The sequence below is a fragment of the Ranitomeya imitator genome, chromosome 4, assembly GCF_032444005.1.
Source record: "Ranitomeya imitator isolate aRanImi1 chromosome 4, aRanImi1.pri, whole genome shotgun sequence".
NCBI lineage: Eukaryota > Metazoa > Chordata > Amphibia > Anura > Dendrobatidae > Ranitomeya > Ranitomeya imitator.
The window spans coordinates 512,126,506-512,153,068 of record NC_091285.1 but is presented as its reverse complement, the minus strand read 5'-3'; the positions used below and the strand labels follow the sequence as shown (position 1 = coordinate 512,153,068).

Here is a 26,563-nt window from a genome sequence, read left to right as displayed (position 1 = left end):
GGGCAATTTTAGGGTCAGTGGTGTTGGCGTTGGTAATAGTTTTTCTTTTCATATTTTTCTATAAAGGTGTTTGTGTAGAATGCTGGGGAAAAAAAAAAATATGAGAAAGGCGGCCTTAAAAAAAAGGAGTAGTCTAGTCTTATGAAGAACTTTACCAGTGGCATAGTTAGGGTGCAAATAAAATCTGAGCTACTAGCTGTTAGCCCTGTGGATCCACATGTGATTGACTGAATCAGTCAAGTGGCTAGAACCGTGGATCATCGGATGTTTCTGATGCCATGCAGTTCTACTGCCCTGACCACTGGAGCCAAACAAGCCTCTGTGGTCCGGTGACAGAAGAATGACGACGTTATCATGGCTTCCAATAACTGCGCAGAACGCTAAAGAGGCCTGTGATGAGTCGGACAGTAAGTAGGAAAGTCAGATTTTGTGGTCTTCACCCAATTCGTTCTCTCCTTTACACACACATATTTGTAGCATTTTTTAACCCCTTTACCCCAAAGCCTGTTTTCACCTAAGTGACAGGGCCAATTTTTACAATTCTGACCACTGTCACTTTATGAGGTCATAACTCTGAAACGCTTCAACGGATCATGGTGATTCTGACATTGTTTTCTCGTGACATATTGTACTTCACGATAGTGGTAAAACTTCTTCGATATGACTTGCATTTATTTGTGAAAAAAACAAAAATTTGTCGGAAATTATGAAAATTTAGCAATTTTCAAACTTAGTTTTTATGCCCTTAAATTAGAGAGTTATATCACATAATATAGTTAATAAACAACATTTCCCACATGTCTGCTTTACATCAGCACAATTTTGGAAACAATTTTTTTTTGTTAGGACGTTATAAGGGTTAAAAGTTGACCAGCGATTTCTCATTTTTGCAACAAAATTTGCAAAACCATTTTTTTACGGACCACCTCACACTTGAAGTGACTTTGAGGGGTCTATATGACAGAAAATGCCCAAAAGTGACACCATTCTAAAAACTGCACCCCTCAAGGTACTCAAAACCACATTCAAAAAGTTTATTAACCCTTCAGGTGCTTCACAGGAATTTTTTGAATGTTTAAAAAAAAATTGAACATTAACTTTTTTTTCACAAAATTTTTACTTCAGGTCCAATTTGTTTCATTTTACCAAGGGTAACAGGAGAAATTGGACCACAAAAGTTGTTGTACAATTTGTCCTGAGTACGCCGATACCCCATATGTGGGGGTAAACCACTGTTTAGGCACATGGCAGAGCTCGGAAGGGAAGGAGCGCCATTTGACTTTTCAATGCAAGATTTGCTGGAATTGAGATCGGAGCCCATGTCACGTTTAGAGAGCCCCTGATGTGCCTAAACAGTGGAAACCCCCACAAGTGACACCATTTTGGAAAGTAGACTCCCTAAGGAAGATGTGTGGTGAGCACTTTGAACCTCCAAGTGCTTCACAGAAGTTTATAATGTAGAGCCGTAAAAAAAAAATTTATATTAATTTTCACAAAAAATGATCTTTTTGCCCCAAATTTTTTTATTTTCCCAAGGGTAACAGGATAAATTGGACCCCAAAAGTTGTTGTGCAATTTGTCCTGAGTACGCCGATACTTCATATATGGGGATAAACCACTGTTTGAGCGCATGGCAGAGCTCGGAAGGGAAGGAGTGCCATTTGACTTTTCAATGCAAAATTGGCTGGAATTGAGATCGGACGCCATGTCGCATTTGGAGAGCCCCTGACGTGCCTAAACAGTGGAAACCCCCCACAAGTGACCCCATTTTGGAAAGAAGACCCCCTAAGGAACTTATCTAGATGTGTGGTGAGCACTTTTAACCCCCAATTGTTTCACTAAAGTTTAGAATGCAGCATTGTGAAAATTAAAAAATCATTTTTTCTTTCCACAAAATGATGTTTTAGCCCGCAATTTTTTTTCCCAAGGGTAACAGGACAAATTAGACCCCAAAAGTTGTTGTCCAACTTGTCCTGAGAACGCTGATACCCCATATGTTGGGGGGAACCACTGTTTGGGTGCACAGCAGAGCTCGGAAGGGAAGGAGCGCCATTTGAAATGCAGACTTAGATGGATTGGTCTGCAGGCGTCATGTTGCATTTGCAGAGCCCCTGATGTACCTAAACAGTAGAAACCCCCCACAACTGACCCCATATTGGAAACTAGACCCCCCAAGGAACTTATCTAGATGTGTTGTGAGAACTTTGAACCAACAAGTGTTTCACTACAGTTTATAACGCAGAGCCGTGAAAATAAAAAAAAAATTTTTTTCCACGAAAATGATATTTTATCCCCTATGTTTTTATTTTCCCAAGGGTAACAGGACAAATTGGACCCCAAAAGTTGTTGTCCAACTTGTCCTGAGAACGCTTATACCCCATATGTTGGGGGGGAACTACTGTTTGGGCACACAGGAGAACTCGGAAGGGAAGGAGCAGTGTTTTACTTTTTCAAAGCAGAATTGGCTAGAATTGAGATCGGACGCCATGTCACGTTTGGAGAGCCCCTGATGTGCCTAAACAGTGGAAACCCCAAATTATAACTGAAACCCTAATCCAAACACACCCCTAACCCTAACCCCAACCCTAGCCCTAACCCTAATGGGAAAATGGAAATAAATACATTTTTTTACATTTCATTATTTTTCCGTAAGTAAGGGGGTGATGAAGGGGGGTTTGATTTACTTTTATAGCATTTTTTGGCGGATTTTTATGATTGGCAGCCGTCACACACTAAAAGACGCTTTTTATTGCAAAAAATAGTTTTTGCATCACCACATTTTGAGAGCTATAATTTATCCATATTTTGGCCCACAGAGTCATATGAGGTCTTGTTTTTTGCGGGACGAGTTGACGTTTTTATTGGTAACATTTTTAGGGCAGATGACATTTTTTGATCGCTTTTTATTCCGATTTTTGGGAGGCGGAATGCACAAAGACCAGCAATTCCTGAATTTCTTTTAGGGGGGGCGTTTATACCGTTCCACGTATGGTAAAATGGATAAAGCAGTTTTATTCTTCAGGTCAGTACGATTACAGCGATACCTCATTTATGTAATTTTTTTTATGTTTTGGCGCTTTTACACAATAACAACTATTTTATATAAAAAAATTATTGTTTTTGCATCGCATTATTCTGAGAGCTATAACTTTTTTTTTCCTATCGCCACGACAGCACCCCTACGAGAGAGGGGATCCGCCCACCTTCCGGACAGGAACCTACAGGATTTAAAGGGGCGGTCCCCCTCACCACTCCAGTTTGGGTTCCTGTCCGGATGGCGGGAGCCTGCAGGATCAGCAGTCTTACCCGGGCCTCCATGCCTCCGCGCGGTGTCTTTTAGGAACGGTGGAATCGGGGGCTCGGAAGCAGCGTCGGGGGTGTCCTGCGTGCAGACCCCCCCTCGTCTGGCCATGAGGAGCGCGTCCCAGGAGTCGGGCAGTGCCGTCCTGGTCCGCGGTTGAGCGCGGTGTGCAGCGTCCACACCGGCGCTGGTGAACCCGGAAGTAGTTGGAACGCTTCCGGGGTAAGCCGGGGGAGGAGCGCTGCAGCGCTGTAAAAGAGCGACGCCTAGGATAGGAGGCGCGCAACCATGTCCTCAGTAGGGGACGCCGAGCACCCTCATGGAGAGGGAACGGAACAGCGCAGTAAGAGCGGTAGCGGCCGCTCAAGGAGAAGCAGCAGCAGCGTGGTACGGGGGCAGCAGCGTCCTCCAGAACCGGTATTCACAGGATCAGCCTTATGGTGAGTGTTAAATCAGACACCTGGTGCTGATATGGTCTGTTATTTGTGCTTTGTTTTAGGGAAAAAAGACCACAAAATCTAAGCACAAGCAATGTGCTCTATGCATGACACCAATGCCTGACAGTTATACCAAAAGGCTGTGTGAGACGTGCATATCTCAGACCTTAGAAGAGGAAGCTCCCCTTCGGTCATCAGACCTTAGAGCGGTCATCAGGGAAGAAATTAGCTATTCCCTTATAGGCAGCCGCCAGGAAAGGTCGGGCAGGGACATATCGCCAGGATCTAGCCTGTCCCTGCAAGAAGGGGAATGTTCCCGCTCCTCATCTCCATCCTCCTCAGATGAAGAGGGAAGGCCTTGTTTATCGGTGGACAACATGGACATGTTAGTTAAAGGAGTCCGAGCTACCATGGGTGTTGCAGAGAGCAAGGAACCAAGGTCCGCACAGGACATAATGTTTGCGGGCTTGTGCCAGAGGAGTCGTAAGGCGTTCCCGGTGGTGGATATGGTTAAGACTCTTATAAAAAGAGAATGGGATAAGCAGGATAAGGGTTTCCTTCCATCATCAGCTAAAAGAAGGTATCCCTTTGAAGATAATGAGCTGGCAGAGTGGATGAAAGTCCCGAAAGTGGATGCAGCGGTGGCTTCTACATCTAAAGCCGGTACCTTGCCGCTGGAGGACGTGGGCCTTCTGAAAGACCCATCAGATAGGAAGGCGGACATGTTTTTGAGGAAAGTATGGGAATCAACTGCAGGGGCGTTCAAACCTGCTATCTCTAGCACATGTACGGCTAGATCCGTCATGGTGTGGATATCCCAACTGGAAGAACAGCTGAAGTCCAAGGTGCCCAGAGACAAGATGTTGAACTCACTTTCGCAAATACGTGAAGGGGTGGCGTATTTAGCGGACGCGTCAGTGGATTCTTTAAAATTGGCGGCAAGATCAGCAGGTCTCTCAAATGCTGCTCGCCGAGCCCTATGGCTTAAGACCTGGAAAGGGGATGCCCAGGCGAAAGCTAAACTGTGTACAATACCGTGTAGGGGTGAGTACCTGTTTGGCCCGGTATTGGATGATATCCTAGCTAAGGCTGAGGATAGGAAGAAAGGTTTTCCTAAAGCTTTCAATCCTACCTTTAGGAATACCTTCAGGAGACGCTTCCAATACCGAAGACCTTACCACAACCGAGACTGGGAACCATCAGACACAAAAAAGAAAGGTTCGGACTTTAACGCTTCGTCATCTTCCTCAAGAAGAAGAAACTATCGTTAATAGAGATCTTCCAGTAGGGGGCAGGTTAAAATACTTCCATGCTCAATGGGCCAAAATAACTTCGAGCAATTGGGTTCTAGGTATAATCAATTCAGGGTTAAAATTAGAGTTCCGGGAAAGACCTTCTGAATTTTTTATCTTAACTGCCCCTGATTCCTTAGACCAACAAAAGGCCCTTGAAAAAGAGGTCCAAATGCTAAGACGGAAGAAAGTCATAGTGGAGGTTCCAAAACATCAACAGGGGAAAGGGTTCTATTTCCCTTTATTTTTAATCTCCAAGCCAGATGGATCCTTTAGAACCATCATAAACTTACGGAGATTAAACAAACATCTAGAGTATCATGCCTTTAAGATGGAATCTATTAAAACGGCAACTAATCTTCTCTTTCCCAGATGTTATATGACAGTCCTGGATTTAAAAGATGCGTATTACCATCTGCCCATTCACCAGGATCATCAACAATTCCTCAGAATGGCGGTGCGCTTAAACGACCAGGTCAGACACTTTCAGTTTGCTGCAATGCCCTTTGGTCTATCTATGGCACCAAGGGTGTTTACTAAAGTCATGGCAGAAGTAATGGCCTATGTCAGAGAACAGGATACGTTAATTATACCCTACTTGGATGACTTCCTGGTAGTAGGAAATTCCTTTGGCCAGTGTAGTACTCGCCTAAATCATGTCATATCTTCCTTACAGGACTTGGGTTGGATAGTCAATATGGAGAAGTCAAGACTCGACCCATCAACAACTCAGACTTTCCTAGGTATTCTGCTGGATTCGGAAGTGCAACAATGTTTCCTTCCGGAGGAGAAAAAGCAGAGGGTTGTGCACAAAGTCAGTACGGTAACAAGGAAGCCAGATCTGACTTTAAGAGACGCTATGTCCCTTCTGGGATCTCTAACGTCCTGCATACCAGCCGTCCAGTGGGCTCAATTCCACACTCGAGTGTTACAGGCCCAAGTCTTGGATACAGAGAGAAGTCTTCAAGGGCAATTAGGCGGAAGACTCAGGCTCTCCACCACCACTCTACACAGTCTGAGATGGTGGTTAAACAGAAGACATTTAGGGAAAGGAGTACGCTGGAGTGTAGTACCAGACAACACGGTCACAACCGATGCCAGTCCAATAGGTTGGGGAGCTCACATAGGAGATATTTGGACTCAAGGGCAATGGTCTCTTAGAGGCTCAAGAGTCCTCAAATTGGAAAGAGCTCACAGCAGTAAAGAAGGCCTTACTCAGGTTGCTTCCATCTCTGCAGGATTCACATGTAAGAGTCCAGACAGACAACACAACAGTAGTGGCGTATCTCAACCATCAAGGGGGTACAAGGTCAAGATCCCTAATGAACACCGCCACAGACACACTCGAAATAGCCGAAGCCCACTTTCGCTCTCTATCAGCTGTGCACATTCGGGGAGAGCTCAACACAGAGGCAGATTACCTCAGCCGTCATTCTCTACGTCAGGGAGAATGGGTTCTAGATCGACGGGTGTTCAGACAGATAGTGGACCTGTGGGGATTGCCCGTTATCGATCTATTCGCAACGAGAGCGAACAGGCAGACCAGGAAGTTCGCTTCTCTTCGGGTGGCGGACAGGCGCTGTATAATAGACTCCCTTCAAATACACTGGAATTTTCCTCTAGCTTACGCGTTCCCTCCAATGTGTCTGATCCCGTTAGTCCTCAGGAAGATCAGGGAGGACAGGGCGAGAGTGATCCTGATTGCCCCCTTTTGGCCCAGGAGGGCATGGTTCTCGTTACTCAGGGCAAGGTCTGTGTCCGACCCCTGGGTACTGCCGACCAGCCCGGAGCTTCTTTCTCAGGGTCCATTCCGTTACCCCAATGTGGAATCCCTGCATCTGACGGTGTGGAATTTGAGAGGGAGTTATTGAGGAGAAGAGGGTTTTCAGAAGCTCTCATATCTACCCTTTTAAATAGCCGGAAAGAAGTTACCACTAAAATCTATGCTAAAACTTGGAAAAAGTTCCTTGCCTTCTACCAAAATCCCTTTTCTGGCAAGGTCCCAATTCCGGCTATTCTGGAGTTTTTACAGAGGGGCCGAGAATTGGGCTTGGCGGTAAATACCCTTAGAGTCCAAGTATCAGCTTTGGGAGCGTTATATAACAGTGATGTGGCGGGAAATAGATGGGTTTCCCGATTTATCAGGGCCACTGAACGTAGTAACCCAGTATATATTCCTAGATTACCACCATGGGATCTAAATTTGGTCTTAGACGCCTTAACAGAACCCCCCTTTGAGCCATTAGATTCTGTCTCCATAAAAAATTTAACCTTAAAAACAGCCTTCCTAGTAGCCCTGACCTCTGCTAGGAGATTGAGTGACTTACAAGCTTTGTCGATAGACCCTCCTTATTTAATGGTCTTTCAGGACAGGGTAGTGTTAAAACCTGATCCAGCATACCTACCAAAAGTAGCTTCCAAATTTCATAGAAGTCAAGAAATAATTTTACCATCTTTCTGTAACAATCCGAATTCAGCTGACGAGCAGAAATATCACATGTTAGATGTCAGAAGAACTCTATTAGAGTACCTACACAAAACAGAACCATGGAGGCAGAGTAGGGCTCTGTTTATTTCCTTTCAGAATCCAAGGAAAGGGGCGAGTGTAACTAAAGCGTCTATCGCCAGATGGATAAGAGATGCCATATATCTTGCTTATACTGCTAAAGGCCAGACACCACCAGATGGCATCAGGGCCCACTCCACTCGAGCCATGGCCTCATCCTGGGCGGAAAGAGCGGACGTCTCCATAGACGTAATATGTAAGGCGGCAACTTGGTCATCTCCTTCCACCTTTTATAGACATTATCGTCTTGATTTATCTTCAGAGGCCAATTTAGTTTTTGGCCGTACAGTACTTAGTGCTGTAGTCCCTCCCAGGTGATTGATCTTTGAAAATCTCTCGTAGGGGTGCTGTCGTGGCGATAGGAAAACCGGTTTTTACGTACCGGTAATAGGATTTTACGGAGCCACGACAGCACCCGCACATTCCCCCCCATAGTTGATCACTGGTTTCTGCACCCTTTTGGGAAAGTGTGCTTGTTAAAAATCACTCTTTAGAAGGTGATGGTATTTAGTAATGTTTAAGTATATATGTTTATGTACTAACTCAATGGCGGTGTCCCTTATACTCTGAAACACAAACTGGAGTGGTGAGGGGGACCGCCCCTTTAAATCCTGTAGGTTCCTGTCCGGAAGGTGGGTGGATCCCCTCTCTCGTAGGGGTGCTGTCGTGGCTCCGTAAAATCCGGTATTTTTCTGCTGATGATGCTGTATGGTGGCTTTTTTTTTTTGCGGGACAAGATGACGTTTTCAGCGGTACCATGGTTATTTATATCCGGCGTTTTGATCGCGTGTTATTCCACTTTTTGTTCGCCTGTATGATAATAAAGCAATGTTTTTTGCCTTGTTTTTTATTTATTTTTTTTGCAGTGTTCACTGAAGGGGTTAACTAATGGGATAGTTTTATAGATCGGGTCGTTACGGACGCGGCGATACCAAATATGTGTACATTTATTGTTTTTTTTTTTTTATTTACATACATAAATGGATTTATTGGGAAATTTTTTTTTTTTTTTTTACACATTCTATTTTTTTTTTTTACTTTCTAACATTGTCCCAGGGTGGGACATCTCTGTATTAGATCAGATCGTTGATCTGACACTGTGCATAGCACACTGTCAGATCAACGATCTGACAGGCAGTTTAGCTGGCTTTCCAGCGCCTGCTCTTAGCAGGCGCCGGCTAGCCAGGTCATTTCATGACCCGGAAGGAGTCCGGCGGCCATCTTGGATCCGGGGACTCCTTCCGGGTCACCGGAGCAACGCGATCTCATTGCGTTGCTCCGGTGGGAGAGCGCAGGGAGCCCCCGTCCCTGCGCGATCCCCCTCTATGCCGCTGTCACTACTGACAGCGGCATCAGAGGGGTTAAATGCCCGCGATCGGCGATAGCGCCGATCGTGGGCATTGCTGCAGGGTGTCAGCTGTCATATACAGCTGACACCCGCACCCGATCACCGCGGCGCTCAGCGCGAGACCGTGGTGATCGGTGCGCCGTACTAGTACTGCTGCTGGCACAAATGCAGTGTCGGCAGCGCAGTACTAGTACGGCGCATGGCGCGAAGGGGTTAAACATGCATTTCAAGTACTAAACAGATGTCCATGGAAATACCTGCAGAAGAAATACCATATCTTGAATAAAAGCCAGTAATTCTAAAAATTCCACACGCAAGTAGCTAGGAAAAGCAGATAAAGCTCAATTAAACAGTGCCCAGAAAAGTAGATTTACCCTCATATAACAATTTGTTTTTGGGAGGTCAGGCTAACTATCATTGTCCTATAGACGTATTGAGTACAGTACGCATCATACCCCTTGTATCCATCCCATTTCCCCACAACAGCCCCCAAGAACTATATAAAAAAACAGCATAAAACTCAAGTTGAAGGATCTAAGTATATGTGTTTCTAGTTCATGTTTTCATGGGGGTACAAAATACGGAGAAGCAGTTTTACAACGTGTCTACTAGTGTTGAGCGATACCGTCCGATATTTGAAAGTATCGGTATCGGATGGTATCGGCCGATATCCGAAAAATATCGGATATCGCCGATACCGATATCCGATACCAATACAAAGTCAATGGGACACAAATATCGGAAGGTATCCGTAATGGTTCCCAGGGTCTGAAGGAGAGGAAACTCTCCTTCAGGCCCTGGGATCCATAATGTGTAAAATAAAGAATAAAAATAAAAAATATTGATATACTTACCCTCGGACGGGCCCTGGTTGTCACCGCTGCAATCGCCATGCTTTTCTTCCTAAGAATGAGCGCTTTAATGACCTTCGATGATGTCGCGGCTTGCGATTGGTCGCTGAGCGGTCATGTGACCGCTCACGCGACCAATCACAAGCCGCGACGTCATCGAAGGTACTTAAGCTCATTCATAGGAAGGAAAACATGGCGATTGCAGCGGTGACAACCAGGGCCCGTCCGAGGGTAAGTATATCAATATTTTTTATTTTTATTCTTTATTTTACACATTAATCTAAATCCCGATACCGATTCCCGATATCACAAAAATATCGGAACTCGGTATCGGAATTCCGATACCGCAAATATCGGCCGATACCCGATACTTGCGGTATCGGAATGCTCAACACTAATGTCTACTAAATAAAATAAAATTTGTTTTATTTATAAATCGATCCCACCATCTGACTCAAGATGTATAAACCACAGGCAACATAGGACCATGTTCAGTATTTGGTGAGTTCTTTACCTCCGTATCTGTAAGCCAAAACCAGGAAAGGAAAAAAAAAAAAATCAGAGGAAAATTATAATAAAATATTATACCACTTCTGTATTTATCACCCACACCTGGTTTTGGCTTACAAACACAGAGGTAAAAAACTCACCAAATACCGATAGTGTCCTAAATCAGGGACTTAAAGATGAACTTGGCACTCAGGTAGCTGATGTGATTAAGGTGGACTTTAGTACAAGTGTTACAGTACAGGTGTGACGTTTTGGTCCACAAGGACCTTCATCAGAGTTCACACTGAAGTAATTTCAGATGTAATGGACACAGTGTCCAGGGAAGTGAAGTTGGAGATCCTGGGGAGCATAGTGAGGTGCTAGTGACACGAACGCGTGCCAAGTTCATCTTTAGTACTATAAGGTGTGGGACCCTACTTGTGCACCTTTTTCTAGGAGAGCAGTTATCCTTTTCACCAAATCAGAGGCTGGCTGATTATTGCAGCCGTTTTTGCTTTACTTTGAAATGCCTTTATGTTTCAGAGACATACTTAGAAAAGCTGACTGGGATCTATAGCCAGTGATGTTCATGCCGGTCTTGATGAGTGTTGGAATTAGAGGCGCCTGATTCACTATGAAGTGTATGGCTCTTAATGAATCTGCTGCCTCTGAAAAGTGGGGTGTGCACCAATAAAAATCTTACTCCAGTCAGGGAATGGAGTAAGATTTGTGGCCACAGCTAGTCATGAATTAGGTATACTACAAATAGCAAAAGGTGTGGTAACCCAACAGAAAAATCAATTGCTAGTAGCAATTTAGGGTTAAAAATTTACTTTTAATGAGATTTATATTAAAATCAATAGAACACACAGCAAAACCAAACGTGCAAAGTGCATGGACTAACAAACACGTAAATAATATGGTATAGCAATAAGACCAGAGCTTCCTTTACTAATCACTAATGAACCACTGGAGAGCAAAAAAGTATTGAGATGGCACGGCGTGATTAAAGGGAATCTGTCACCCCATTTTTGGCCTATAAGCTGCGGCCACCGTCATTCAGGGGCTTATCTAGAGCATTCTGTAATGCTGTAGATAAGCCCCCGATGTATCCTGAAAGATAAGAAAAATAAGTTAAGGTACCTTCACACTCAGCAACTTTGCAACGAGAACGACAACGATCCGTGACGCTGCAGCGTCCTGGATAGCGATCTCATTGTGTCTGACACGCAGCAGCGATCTGGATCCTGCTGCGACATCGCTGGTCGTCGCTGAAAGTCCGGAACTTTATTTGGTAGTCGGGTTGGCGTGATTCGTCATGTTTGACAGCAAAAGCAACGATGCCTGCAATGTATTACATGGAGCTAACAACCAGCTACAACGATAAGTGAGTCGCCGTTACGTCACTGGATCGTTCTGGAGATGCTGTGTTTGACGTCTCTACAGCGACCTAAACAGCGACGCTCCAGCGATCGGCTCGTTGTCTATATCGCTGAGTGTGACGGTACCTTTAACCCCTTCGCACCATGCGCCGTACTAGTACTGCGCTGCCGACACTGCATTTGTGCCAGCAGCAGTACTAGTACGGCGCACCGATCACCGCGGTCTCGCGCTGAGCGCCGCGGTGATCGGGTGCGGGTGTCAGCTGTATATGACAGCTGACACCCCGCAGCAATGCCCACGATCGGCGCTATCGCCGATCGCGGGCATTTAACCCCTCTGATGCCGCTGTCAGTAGTGACAGCGGCATAGAGGGGGATCGCGCAGGGACGGGGGCTCCCTGCGCTCTCCCACCGGAGCAACGCAATGAGATCGCGTTGCTCCGGTGACCCGGAAGGAGTCCCCGGATCCAAGATGGCCGCCGGACTCCTTCCGGGTCATGAAATGACCTGGCTAGCCGGCGCCTGCTGAGAGCAGGCGCTGGAAAGCCAGCTAAACTGCCTGATTCTATAATATTCAGAATCCATTGACTGGAGGTGATCTTTTTCCAGGCTGGGAGAAAGAGATAATCTCCCTCCCACCTGGGGCGAACCTTCATTGAGAAGGTTTCTTGTTATCGCTGGGGTTTTTGTTAAAGATGAACCCCTTGTTTTTGTTCCTCTTATCCTCCCACTTTCCCTGGCCTCTCCCAGGGTTCTTGCGGAAAAACCTCTTGTTCCGAAAGGGCTTCCGGTAAGAGGGGAGACCTAGAGAGGGAAAGGACTTTTTCTTGTCCCCTGCTTTTTCCAAGATGTCGTCTAATGTGGAACCGAACAAAAACTCTCCTTCGCAGGGGATAGTACACAGTTTTGTTTTTGTTTGCAGATCGCCAGGCCAATTCTTAAGCCAGAGGGCACGCCTGGCCGCATTGACAAACACTGCTGACCTGGCAGCTAGTCTGATAGAGTCTGCCGAGGCGTCAGCCAGAAAAGCCGCAGCTCCCCTTATTACAGGTAATGTCTTCAGCATCGAGTCTCGGGAAGTTTTCCCCTTTAATTGACCCTCTAGTTGATTTAACCAGATCATTAGGGAGCGGGATGTGCAAGCTGCTGCCACTGCCGGTTTCAGGCCTCCTCCCGCTGACTCCCAAGAGCCCTTGAGGAAGGCGTCCGCCTTCTTGTCCATAGGGTCTTTTAGGACCCCCATGTCCTCAAACGGGAGAGCGAATTTCTTTGATGCTTTAGCTATTGCTACATCTAATTTGGGGGCTTTTTCCCAAAAGGAGCAGGATTCATCCTCGACGGGGTATTTCCTCTTTGGAGTTAGGAGAGTCTTTTTCATGGGTTTTTTCCATTCCTTCTTAATTAACGCTGCAATAGCTTCATTAAGCGGGAAAGCTCTTCTCTTTTTTTGTTCTAAGCCCCCAAACATGATGTCTTGTGCTGACTTTTTAGGGTGGGAGTCTACTAATCCCATAGTACTCCTCACTGCCTTTATGAGGCCATCGGTGTCCTCTAGCGGGAAACAATTGTGATCTCCTGAGGAAGAAGTGGATGATGAAGATGAGGAGGAGGAGGAGGAGGAGGATACTGAACTTGCACTATCGCTGTCAGATTTAGAGACTGGGGACGGGGACCTGTGTCTGGTCCTTCTCCGTTTTTTTTCCACTTTTAAGGGATCTAAAGGTGTCTTCCACCTGTTCTTTAATCAGGTTTTTAAGATCTGTTGCAAACCCGGGCAGGCTTTCGGATACAGTCTGCTGTATGCAGGAATTACATAGCTGCTTCTCCCATGCGGGTGGAAGATCCTCTTTACAGATGGCACAGATTTTGTGCTTTGTTTTACCTACGCTTTTCCTCCCCTAAAAAGAGACAAATAATAATCTTACTGTCTCTAACTTTCACGAAGATCAACTTACCACCTCCAGGACCCATAAATACCGGTTGGGGATTCTCTGCCTCTGGCTTTTTCCCCGACGCCGTGCTGGACTCCTTGCTGTGTTGAGACCTTTGGCGTTCTTTGCTGGTGTCCTGGTGACCTTTCTGCTGTCGCCTCCTTTGCTGCTGCGGCGATGCTATAGGTGGAGGTGATTCAGGCAAGGGAGATGCCGGGTCGCTCATACTGCTGCTGGTCTGCTGTCACTGCCAATAACGCGTGCTGCGCTGCTGCTGCGACAACTAGTAGCTCCTAAGGCTCTTGCCGATATACTGCAGAGCCACTGGGAGGAAGTAGATTCTCCCTTTTAAAGCTCCCGCCGCTTTTTTTTTTTTTTTTCCTCTCGGCGCCTGCGCAGTAGCGCTCAGCCGACGGCGAGGAGCGTTGAACGCCGGCGCTTGCGCAGTAGCGCTCAGCCGACGGCGAGGAGCGTTGAAAGCCGGCGCCTGCGCAGACGCTTCTGCGGCGCCTTTGGAACGCACAAGCGTCAGATCGGCGTCGCCTGCGCAGCAGCGTCCAGACAACGGCGAGGAGCGCCGACGCCTGCGCAGTCGGGTTCCAGCGTCTCGCGAGACCAGCTTAACTCCGGGCATGCGCCGGACTCTCAAGATGGCCGCCCAGAGTGAAGATATGGCGCTGCTGACCGGCACCCCTGGTCCTATGCAGACCCTACCGCGCGGCTCTGCATGCCCAATGGCAGTGCAGTGTGCAGGCTGACGCATGCTAGGGGAGGGCCGCGCCGCACCTCCCGCAACCACTGAGGGACCCCCCTGGATGTTGCCGCTGCTGCATCTTACCTGGGGAGGTGACCGCGAACTCCTTGTCACCTCCCCCACTCACCCTAGAGGCCCACTAGCCCCCAGCGGTGGTGCTTCGGGTCACCACCCCAGCCGAGGCAGAGGGACCCCAGCTGCCTGAGTCGGACTGGTTGGCCCCGGAATTCCAACGTCGAACTGGTAAGTCCGTAGGTCTCCCATCAAGGACAGGAAACCAACTGACGCAGGAGAGTGGTACCGCCTTTTTATCCGTAGGTTTCCTGTCCTTGGTGGGCGGATCCCCTCTCTCCGTGGTGCCGTCATGGGCGATCAGAGAAAAATATTTTTTATTTTCACGGCTCTGCGTTATAAACTGTAGTGAAACACTTGTTGGTTCAAAGCTCTCACAACACATCTAGATAAGTTCCTTGGGGGGTCTACTTTCCAATATGGGGTCAGTTGTGGGGGGTTTCTACTGTTTAGGTACATCAGGGGCTCTGCAAATGCAACATGACACCTGCAGTCCATTCCATCCAAGTCTGCATTTCAAACGGTGCTCCTTCCCTTCCGAGCTCTGCCATGCACTCAAACGGTGGTTCCCCCCCCCACATGTGGGGTATCAGCGTACTCAGGACAAGTTGGACAACAACTTTTGGGGTCTAATTTGTCCTGTTACCCTTGGGAAAAAAAAATTGCGGGCTAAAACATCATTTTGTGGAAAGAAAAAATGATTTTTTAATTTTCACAATGCTGCATTCTAAACTTTAGTGAAACAATTGGGGGTTAAAAGTGCTCACCACACATCTAGATAAGTTCCTTAGGGGGTCTTCTTTCCAAAATGGGGTCACTTGTGGGGGGTTTCCACTGTTAAGGCACGTCAGGGGCTCTCCAAATACGACATGGCGTCCGATCTCAATTCCAGCCAATTTTGCATTGAAAAGTCAAATGGCACTCCTTCCCTTCCGAGCTCTGCCATGCGCTCAAACAGTGGTTTATCCCCATATATGAAGTATCGGCGTACTCAGGACAAATTGCACAACAACTTTTGTGGTCCAATTTCTCCTGTTACCCTTGGTAAAATGAAACAAATTGGACCTGAAGTAAAAATTTTGTGAAAAAAAAGTTAATGTTCAATTTTTTTTTAAACATTCAAAAAATTCCTGTGAAGCACCTGAAGGGTTAATAAACTTTTCGAATGTGGTTTTGAGTACCTTGAGGGGTGCAGTTTTTAGAATGGTGTCACTTTTGGGCATTTTCTGTCATATAGACCCCTCAAAGTCACTTCAAGTGTGAGGTGGTCCGTAAAAAAATGGTTTTGCAAATTTTGTTGCAAAAATGAGAAATCGCTGGTCAACTTTTAACCCTTATAACGTCATAACAAAAAAAAAATTATGTTTCCAAAATTGTGCTGATGTAAAGCAGACATGTGGGAAATGTTGTTTATTAACTATATTATGTGATATAACTCTCTAATTTAAGGGCATAAAAACTAAGTTTGAAAATTGCTAAATTTTCATAATTTCCGACAAATTTTTGTTTTTTTCACAAATAAATGCAAGTCATATCGAAGAAGTTTTACCACTATCATGAAGTACAATATGTCACGAGAAAACAATGTCAGAATCACCATGATCCGTTGAAGCGTTTCAGAGTTATGACCTCATAAAGTGACAGTGGTCAGAATTGTAAAAATTGGCCCTGTCACTTAGGTGAAAACAGGCTTTGGGGTGAAGGGGTTAAACTATACTCACCCAGGGGCGGTCCCGATGCGGTCTGGTCCGATGGGCGTCGCGGACCGGTGCCTCTCATCTTCATATGATGACGTACTCTTTGCTTCCTGTCACGGCTCCTGCACAGGTGTACTGATTTGCCCTGCTGAGGGCAGACTAAGTACTGCAGTGCGCAGGCGCCGGGAAAGATCCGAGAAGCCTAGCGCCAGCGCACTGCAGTACTTTACGTTGCCCTAAACAGGGCAAATCAGTACACCTGCGTCGAAGCCCCGGCAGGAAGCAAAGAAAAGGACGTCATTGTATGAAGATGGGAGGCGCCGGACCCGGACCTCGACGCCCATCGGACCGCACCACAGCGGGACCGCCCCTGGGCGAGTATAATCTAACTTGTTTTTCTTATCTTTCAGGTTACATCGGGGCTTATCTACAGCATTACAGAATGCTCTAGATAAGCCCCTGAATGGCAGTGGCCACAACTTATAGGCCAAAAATGACGTGACAGATTCCCTTTAAGCTGATCCACTGATTGAGCAAACCAAATCTAGGGTAAGTATACTGGATACAACTACACCCTTAATCTAATAGTGACACCTAACACCATTTTATATTTAACCACAACAGAAACCTTAATGTTTCTGACATGCAGCTAGCTGTTCTGTATTCCCCAGCATTAACCATGGGTGATGTAATATACCATACCTACAGCTAAATACCCAGCATACTCTGAATGGTAGCTGTTGAGAATTACACATTGATTATCTTTACAATTTCCAGAAAAAGTGAAGGTACCACAGAAAGCAGTATACACCTATGAATCATGCTGTATATAGCAGTAAATCAATGAGACACAGTATTGAGGAGCTGCTAAGTAATATATATCAAGCCTCGATCATAATGCACCCAACATGGTAAGCGCCATGAATATAATAGCAGCATCAAGTCAAGATGAATGTGGTCCAGGTATAGTGACAAAAAGTACCACATATCTCATGCACTGAGCTTCATTAAATAGAGGTGTCACTGCACCGTTCACAATATGACATGGATGGCATAGTAAGATAATAAATGGAACAGTCTCACCGAGCTATCTGAAGTAGGTGACCAGTGTACACCCATGATAGTCCTTCCTATTATGCCGGTATTCCTCACTCATCTGTGCCATCTCCATACTTTTTTGCTCTCTAGGCATTTACCAGTGAATAGTAAGGGGAGATCTAGTCTTATAGCTATACCATACAATTTACTTGTTTGTTAGTCCATGCACTTTGCACATTTGGTTTTGCTGTGTTTTTATTGATTTTAAGATAAATCTCATTAAAAAGTTATTTTTAACCCTAAATCACTACTATCATAAATTGGATGAACTGTGGCATCATGCCCCTTTCCCACCATAGCTCTATCCATTTTGGCAGAGCTGGGGAAAAAATGGTGTGGAAACGCAAAGATTTACAAATATTTTGTGCTACTCTGCATTGGGCAAAAATCCTGCAACTTTTCAAACGCGATTTAGGCCAGCGTTTTGGTATAATCACTTTGATGCACTGGAGCTCATATCTCAGCTGATTAGTTCAAGGCAAGTCTGTGGTGGCTTCCCCCCTTCCCACGCTCTCCTATATAGGGGCTGAGAGCAGAGAATGGACCACCGGGCCCTGGCTTGGACTAGTCATCCAAGTCCACGTCAGACTTTTCAAAAAAGTAAGGCTATGTATCCACAGGGCATAATCTCTGTGCTTTAGACGCAGCGGATACCCCGCTCTGCCCAAATCGCCGCCCCGTTGTACGTGCGGTGATTCCGGATGTGTTCATTCCCGCATCGTACTCATAGACGCTCAGTCTCCGCAAGATAAATAGACATGCTGCGGTCGGTAAAGTCGCACCGGATGCGGCCCTGCACGCATAGTGGAGACAGGATTTCATAAAATCCCATCCACTATACTGTAACATCTGGACGCTGCGGATTGGACGATTACATGATGTAATCCGGCATGTGGAAACATACCCTAAGGGCAGGAGATTACTCTGATAAGCACAACATTCATAGGACACAGTTGCTGACCCATTCATTGCCATGATCTGTACTCGAACTCCATATGTACCAATAAACGTGCAGCTAAAGGCAGGCAAATGCTCTGCAGAATAATAGGGATGTGGAAGTCACTTTAATTCAACTTTTTCCTACAGGAAATGGAGACAAATTCCCTAATAAAGCGATTTTCAAAGTTTCATAATTTTCTCTACTGGACCAATCAATAAAATAAAAAAAAGTTTCCAAATCACAAAGAATTTAACCCCTTTATGACCTAGCCTATTTTGACCTTAATGACCTGGCCGTTTTTTGCAATTCTGACCAGTGTCCCTTTATGAGGTAATAACTCAGGAACGCGTCAACGGATCCTAGCGGTTCTGAGATTGTTTTTTCGTGACATATTGGGCTTCATGTTAGTGGTAAATTTAGGTCAATAAATTCTGCGTTTATTTGTGATAAAAACGGAAATTTGGCGAAAATTTTGAAAATTTCGCAATTTTCACATTTTGAATTTTTATTCTGTTAAACCAGAGAGTTATGTGACACAAAATAGTTAATAAACAACATTTCCCACATGTCTACGTTACACCAGCACAATTTTGGAAACAAAATTTTTTTTTGCTAGGAAGTTATAAGAGTTAAAATTTGACCAGCGATTTCTCATTTTTACAACGAAATTTACAAAACCATTTTTTTTAGGGACCACCTCACATTTGAAGTCAGTTTGAGGGGTCTATATGGCTGAAAATACCCAAAAGTGACACCATTCTAAAAAATGCACCCCTCAAGGTGCTCAAAACCACATTCAAGAAGTTTTTTAACCCTTCAGGTGCTTCACAGCAGCAGAAGCAACATGGAAGGAAAAAATGAACATTTAACTTTTTAGTCACAAAAATTATCTTTTAGCAACATTTTTTTTATTTTCCCCAATGGTACAAGGAGAAACTGAACCACGAAAGTTGTTGTCCAATTTGTCCTGAGTACGCTGATACCTCATATGTGGGGGTAAACCACTGTTTGGGCGCACGGCAGGGCTTGGAAGGGAAGGAGCGCCATTTGACTTTTTGAATGAAAAATTGGCTCCACTCTTTAGCGGACACCATGTCACGTTTGGAGAGCCCCCGTGTGCCTAAAAATTGGAGCTCCCCCACACGTGACCCCATTTTGGAAACTAGACGCCCCAAGGAACTTATCTAGATGCATAGTGAGAACTTTGAACCCCCGGGGGCTTCACAAATTGATCCGTAAAAATGAAAAAGTACTTTTTTTTCACAAAAAAATTCTTTTAGCCTCAATTTTTTTCATTTTCACATGGGCAACAGGATAAAATGGATCCTAAAATTTGTTGGGCAATTTCTCATGAGTACACCGATACCTCACATGTGGGGGTAAACCACTGTTTGGGCACATGGTAAGGTTCGGAAGGGAAGGAGCGCCATTTGACTTTTTGAATGAAAAATTATCTCCATCGTTAGCGGACACCATGTCGTGTTTGGAGAGCCCCCGTGTGCCTAAACATTGGAGCTCCCCCACAAATGACCCCATTTTGGAAACTAGACCCCCCAAGGAACTTATCTAGATGCATATTGAGCACTTTAAACCCTCAGGTGCTTCACAAATTGATCTGTAAAAATGAAAAAGTACTTTTTTTTTTCACAAAAAAATTCTTTTCGCCTCAGTTTTTCATTTTCACATGGGCAATAGGATAAAATGAATCCTAAAATTTGTTGGGCAATTTCTCCCGAGTACGCCGATACCTCATATGTGGGGGTAAACCACTGTTTGGGCACACGGCAGGGCTCGGAAGGGAAGGCGCGCCATTTGACTTTTTGAATGGAAAATTAGCTCCAATTGTTAGCGGACACCATGTCGCGTTTAGAGAGCCCCTGTGTGCCTATGCATTGGAGCTCCCCCACAAGTGACCCCATTTTGGAAACTAGACCCCCAAAGGAACTAATCTAGATGTGTGGTGAGGACTTTGAACTTCCAAGTGCTTCACAGAAGTTTATAACGCAGAGCCATGAAAATAAAATAAAAATTTTATTTTCTCTAAAATGATTTTTTAGCCTGCAATTTATTATTTTCCCAAGGGTAACAGGAGAAATTTGACCCCAAAAGTTGTTGTACAGTTTCTCCTGAGTACGCTGATACCCCATATGTGGGGGTAAACCACAGTTTGGGCACATGTCGGGGCTCGGAAGTCAAGTAGTGACATTTTGAAATGCAGACTTTGATGGAATGCTCTGCGGGCGTTACGTTGCGTTTGCAGAGCCCCTGATGTGGCTAAACAGTAGAAACCCCCCACAAGTGACCCCATTTTAGAAACTAGACCCCGAAAGGAACTTATCTAGATGTGAGGTGAGCACTTTGAACCCCCAAGTGCTTCACAGAAGTTTATAACACAGAGCAGTGAAAATAATAAATACGTTTTCTTTCCTCAAAAATAATTTTTTAGCCCAGAATTTTTTTATTTTCCCAAGGGTTACAGGAGAAATTGGACCCCAAAAGTTGTTGTCCAGTTTCTCCCGAGTACGCTAATACCCCATATGTGGGGGTAAACCACTGTTTGGGCACACGTCGGGGCTCAGAAGGGAAGTAGTGACTTTTGAAATGCAGACTTTGATGGAATGGTCTGCGGGCGTCACGTTGCGTTTGCAGAGCCCCTGGTGTGCCTAAACAGTAGAAACCCCCCACAAGTGACCCCATTTTGGAAACTAGACCCCCCAAGGAACTTATCTAGATATGTGGTGAGCACTTTGAACCCCCAAGTGCTTCACAGACGTTTACAACGCAGAGCCGTGAAAATAAAAAATCATTTTTCTTTCCTCAAAAATGATGTTTTAGCAAGCAATTTTTTATTTTCTCAAGGGTAACAGGAGAAATTGGACCCCAGTAATTGTTGCCCAGTTTGTCCTGAGTACACTGATACCCCATATGTGGGGGTAAACCACTGTTTGGGCACACGTCGGGGCTCGGAAGGGAAGGAGCACCATTTGACTTTTTGAATAAAAGATTGGCTGGAATCAATGGTGGCGCCATGTTGCGTTTGGAGACCCCCTGATGTGCCTAAACAGTGGAAACCCCTCAATTCTAACGCCAACACACCCCTAACCCTTATCCCAACTGTAGCCGTAACCCTAACCACAACCCTAACCGCAACACACCCCTAACCACAACCCTAACCCCAACACACCCCTAACCCTAACCACAACCCTAATTCCAACCCAACCCTAACCCTAAGGCTATGTACCCACGTTGCGGATTCGTGTGAGATTTTTCAGCACCATTTTTGAAAAATCCGCGGGTAAAAGGCACTGCGTTTTACCTGCGGATTTACTGCGGATTTCACCTGCGGATTCCTATTGAGGAATAGGTGTAAAACGCTGCGGAATCCGCACAAAGAATTGACATGCTGCGGAAAATACAACGCAGCGTTTCCGTGCGGTATTTTCCGCACCATGGGCACAGCGGATTTGGTTTTCCATAGGTTTACATGGTACTGTAAACCTGATGGAACACTGCTGCGGATCCGCAGCGGCCAATCCGCTGCGGATCCGCAGCCAAATCCGCACCGTGTGCACATAGCCTAATTCTAAAGGTATGTGCACACGCTTCGGAAAACGCTGCGGATCCGCAGCAGTTTCCCATGAGTTTACATTTCAATGTAAACCTATGGGAAACAAAAATCGCTGTACACATGCTGCGGAAAAACTGCACGGAAACGCAGCGGTTTACATTCCGCAGCATGTCACTTCTTTCTGCGGATTCCACAGCGGTTTTACAACTGCTCCAATAGAAAATCGCAGTTGTAAAACCGCAGTGAAATGCGCAGAAAAACCGCGGTAAATCTGCCATAAATCCGCAGCGGTTTAGCACTGCGGATTTATCAAATCCGCTGCGGAAAAATCCGCAGAGGACCAGAATACGTGTGCACATACCGAAACCCTAACCCTACCCCTACCCCTACCCCTAGTTCTAACTCCAACCTTAGTGAAAAAAAAAAAAAAATCTTTATTTTATTATTGTCCCTATCTATGGGGGACAAATGGGGGGGGTCATTTACTGTTTTTTTATTTTGACCACTGTGATAGATTATATCACAGTGATCAAAATTCACATTGGAACGAATCTGCCGGCCGGCAGATTCGGCGGGCGCACTGCGCATGCGCCCGCCATTTTGGAACATGGCGGCGCCCGGGGAAGAAGACGGACGGACCCCGCCAGGATCGGTAAGTATAAGGGGGGGAGATCAGGGCACAGGGGGGGGAGATCAGGGCACGGGGGGGCGTCGGAGCACGGGGGGGAGAGTGATCGGTGTGCGGGCGGGTGGATCGGTGTGCAGGGGGGGTGGATCGGTGTGCAGGGGGGGTGGATCGGTGTGCAGGGGAGGTGGATCGGAGCACGGGGGGGTGTGATTGGAGCACGGGGGGAGCGGACAGGAGGACGGGGGAGCGGAGCACAGGACGGAGGGGAGCGGGCCACAGATCGGGGGGCTGGGGGGGCGATCGGTGGGGTGGGGTGGGGGCACATTAGTATTTCCAGCCATGGCCGATGATATTGCAGCATCGGCCATGGCTGGATTGTAATATTTCACCATTTTTTTAGGTGAAATATTACAAATCGCTCTGATTGGCAGTTTCACTTTCAACAGCCAATCAGAGCGATCGTAGCCACGAGGGGGTGAAGCCACCCCCCCTGGGCTAAACTACCACTCCCCCTGTCCCTGCAGATCGGGTGAAATGGGAGTTAACCCTTTCACCCGATCTGCAGGGACGCGATCTTTCTGTGACACAGCATATGCGTCACAGGTCGGATTGGCACCGACTTTCATGACGCATACGCTGTGTCACAGGTCGGGAAGGGGTTAAAGAGCTGAAAACATCTGGGCTAAAATTCCTCAGGAACCCTGCAGAAGCTGGTGTCTGGCCATGCATCATGCTTGCAGCAGGTCATAACAGCCACAGGATGCTTGTCATGAACGGGTTGAGTAATTCTAAGACTGCAGCTATAATAGTAAGTTTAAGTGGCATTTTGATGAATTTGGAGACCACTTGTTACATCAGTTGTGTTGGGGTATTTAAATTGTTCTGGCTTCCTCGCTTTATTGCAAACCACGCTAATTAAACTAATTTGCAAGTGGGGTTGAATACTCTTGATTGCAACTGTATGTCAAATATGATCATGGAATACAATGGGCCTAACGTGTTCCAGAACAGTGCTAGTTTGGCATGTTTGGGCACAATACATTAGCATAATTAGTTACCACTGCTATTTTACAGTATAGGAAAGAGAAGCTGTCAGTTACCTTTCATTTGCCTTCGTAGTGTGTCCAGTTCAGTTATCAGCAACATTTCTTCATGTTTCAATATATCAAACTGAACATCGTATAGTTCTAGCTGCGTCTCGTAGTACTGCAACTCCAGCCGATCCAAACATGCAATTGCCCCTTCACAGTTAATCAGATTTTCCATCTGTCAGACCAAGTGCATATTGTGAAATCATTTTGCACCTTTCTGAATGTTGCTTTGTGCAATGACTGCATAATACAGGACTCATTTATACAATCAGATACGGTAGTGGTGTGACCACTCGCACACCACAACTCATGCTGCTGATCTTCAGACGTCTCCACTGTGTATGTAACCCAAATCCGAGATCCTGCTTCCTATACAAGTTATTGACGGACATCTCTGGTGTCTGGTTTACTCCCAGCTGAAATCCAACTCCCTGATCCTCATTTTTCCCCAACATCTGCTGTTGGAAGAGTCAGAAGGCGCCTATTCACATTAGATCGTGGGCTGACGTGGCCAATATAAGGCTAATGTGAATCTTAAGAATGGCCAGATGGCTACATCTCTGCCGAGAGATAGTACTAACAAGTGCAGATATTCATCTTCTTACTAATGGAAGGGAAGGAATAGTCCTAATTTTTGTACTCTACCTCCTAGCAGCTCGAATATAACATGTCTGAGTTTGGCAGAAAGGGTATTTGTTTTAAAATAAACATTACAACCTACAAAAATAACATTTATAAAGTATCTTACGCTTAGCTTGATATCTGCCCTCTTCTGATTCAGGCACAACTCCTTCGATCTCATATGCTGAAGACTTTCCTTTGCCAACATAGACTTGATCCTCTCCAGTCTAGGCACCGCTGAGGCCCAAGTGGCTTGTCCAAATCTCCTTCGGTCCAACTCCATATGTTTTTGCATTGCTGTTGAAAAGAAACAAGTCATCATCATGAACCTCATCAGAGATTATAATCCTTAAAACCATTTAACTACTAGTTTATAATAGTAATATTCCTATTACTGTCGCAGTCATCAATTCAATGCAGATGCTTTTTCCCATTGAAATGAACATAGAGGAATCCACTGAAATCTTCGAGTAGGTTTTGGCAGATGCTTGAGAGGGGATATAGATTCTATCATATATACATTGAGCAAAAAGGATTGGTGTTACTCATTATGTATAGGCCATTCATGAAAAAGTTGGTGATCAAAGTCTGATAAAAATGGAAGAGAATCAATTAGGCTAAGTGCACACGTTGCGGATTGGGGTGCAGAATTTTCTGCACAAAATCTGCATCTCCTGGCAGAAAACGCAGGTGCAGATTTGATGCGTTTTTGTTGCGGATTTCATGCGTTTTTTACCCCTGTGGATTTCTATAATGGAGGGGTGCAGAAACGCTGCAGATCCGCACAAAAGAAGTGACATGCTCCTTCTTTTGATCCGCAGCGTTTTCCATGCGGAAGTTTCTGCACCATTAGCACAGCATTTTTTTACCCTATTGATTTACATTGTACTGTAAATCATTTTGCGGATCTGCAGCGTTTCCGTGCGGAAAAAAACACTGCGGATCCGCAGTAAATCCGCATCGTGTGCACATGGTAAACCAGACTTCTAAGGCTATGTGCACACAATGTGGATTTACTGCGGATCTGCAGCGTTTCTGTGCGGGAAAAAACACTGCGGATCCGCAGTAAATCCACATCGTGTGCACATAGCCTTAGAAATCTGGCTTACCAACTCCCCAGCACTGGACTGTGGTGTGTATCTTGCAGATTAAAAGAGTACCCAGCATCAATCTGGGACAGCCCTTCACATCTAATTAAAAAAAAAAAAAAAAAAGACAGCCTGGCGATTTTACTAAATATATGGTACATTTTTGTCAAAACCGCTCCAAGATTTCCTACTGACCCCTGAAAGGGTCCGACTTTGCTAGAAAGTTTGGACCTGCCTTTCGGTTGTGGGATCCCAGCATGCAGAAAGCACAGGAGCCCACATCCCTCTGTGGCCTCTTTCATGGTGAAAAAGCGAAATCTCGCCTTGTATTGATCCATCAATGCCATGTACATTACTGTGGCAGCGATGGATCAGCACAAAGACATCTCACTCTTCAGTATGAGTGTGGTTGCAGAGTGATGTTGGTCCCGCTGTCCGTGTCAGCATACTACAACACGGAGGTTTGCACCTAACTTGGTAGAAAGTTGGGCCCATTCGGGGCATATGCAGAATTTATGAGCAGTTTTGACAGCAACTTATTTAGCAAGAGCACCAGTGTGGGGCTACCCACTTTATTTAATTAAGTAGAAACATTTATGACATACAGTGTATCCTCTAGAAATGCCATAAAATGTCTACTTCATGCCAGCTGAACTACTATAGCGGTGAATAATGGGCACCCATGTGGCGGCTCCCTCTCCAGCCACATGTCGGCAGTAAGAATAGTGTTCATGTCGGCAGTAAGAATAGGTAAGCAGAGGACCCCCCTTCTCGAGATACGTGGGGGTTCCAGACATGGAATGTACATGTATTAGGCAATTATGGCATATATCCATAGCATTCGTCATAACCATCTATTCAGTGACAACCTCTGTAAAGATTTTCCCATCTTATAAAACGACATCACAAAGCTAGCTGTGGCTCAAAAGACTGCGGAAGCTCAGCTTTTTTCTCAAAAACTCAGCAAAAAAAAGACTCCGCATGCACACATGGCCTAAAGGGAGTTTTCCAGATGTAAAACTCCATTCCTAAAATGAGCATGAATTTGAAGAGGAACTGGTCACGTGAAAAACTACTATTAACATGAAGCTTAACCCCATATCTGCAGGACACAGCCTTTTTTCACGTGACAGGCTAGAATTTTGACACTAAATGTGAACGCTAGCATTTGATGACATGATGCGGTGACAAGCCGGTCGGCGTCCCGTCTGACCTGATGCCCGAGAAGCCCACTATGGTTCTCCTACCTGACAGCGCTTTTGAAGTCTCCTTGAAGTAATCCACAGTTATATTCCGTATCGAGCGCTCAGCCTCTTCTGCAGTTGTGTTCCACTTGTCAGCCTCCTTTTGCAAAGCTTCTATGCGTTTTGGGCCTAAATCCTCCATTTCCAATGATTTCTGTGTAGAAA

General features: G+C 45.6%; 1 protein-coding gene across 1 annotated transcript in view; it reads right to left on the bottom strand.

Annotated features, from left to right (window-relative positions):
• Nucleotides 1-26,563, bottom strand: part of WHAMM (WASP homolog associated with actin, golgi membranes and microtubules) — a 64,823-nt gene that overhangs the window by 20,446 nt on the left and 17,814 nt on the right. Inside the window, exons 3-5 of the mRNA XM_069766084.1 lie at nt 26,402-26,552; nt 24,194-24,363; nt 23,455-23,620 (exon numbers count right to left, since the gene is read on the bottom strand). Of these exons, the coding sequence (XP_069622185.1) occupies nt 23,455-23,620; nt 24,194-24,363; nt 26,402-26,552 (487 nt within the window). The remainder of the gene's footprint in view (nt 1-23,454; nt 23,621-24,193; nt 24,364-26,401; nt 26,553-26,563) is intronic.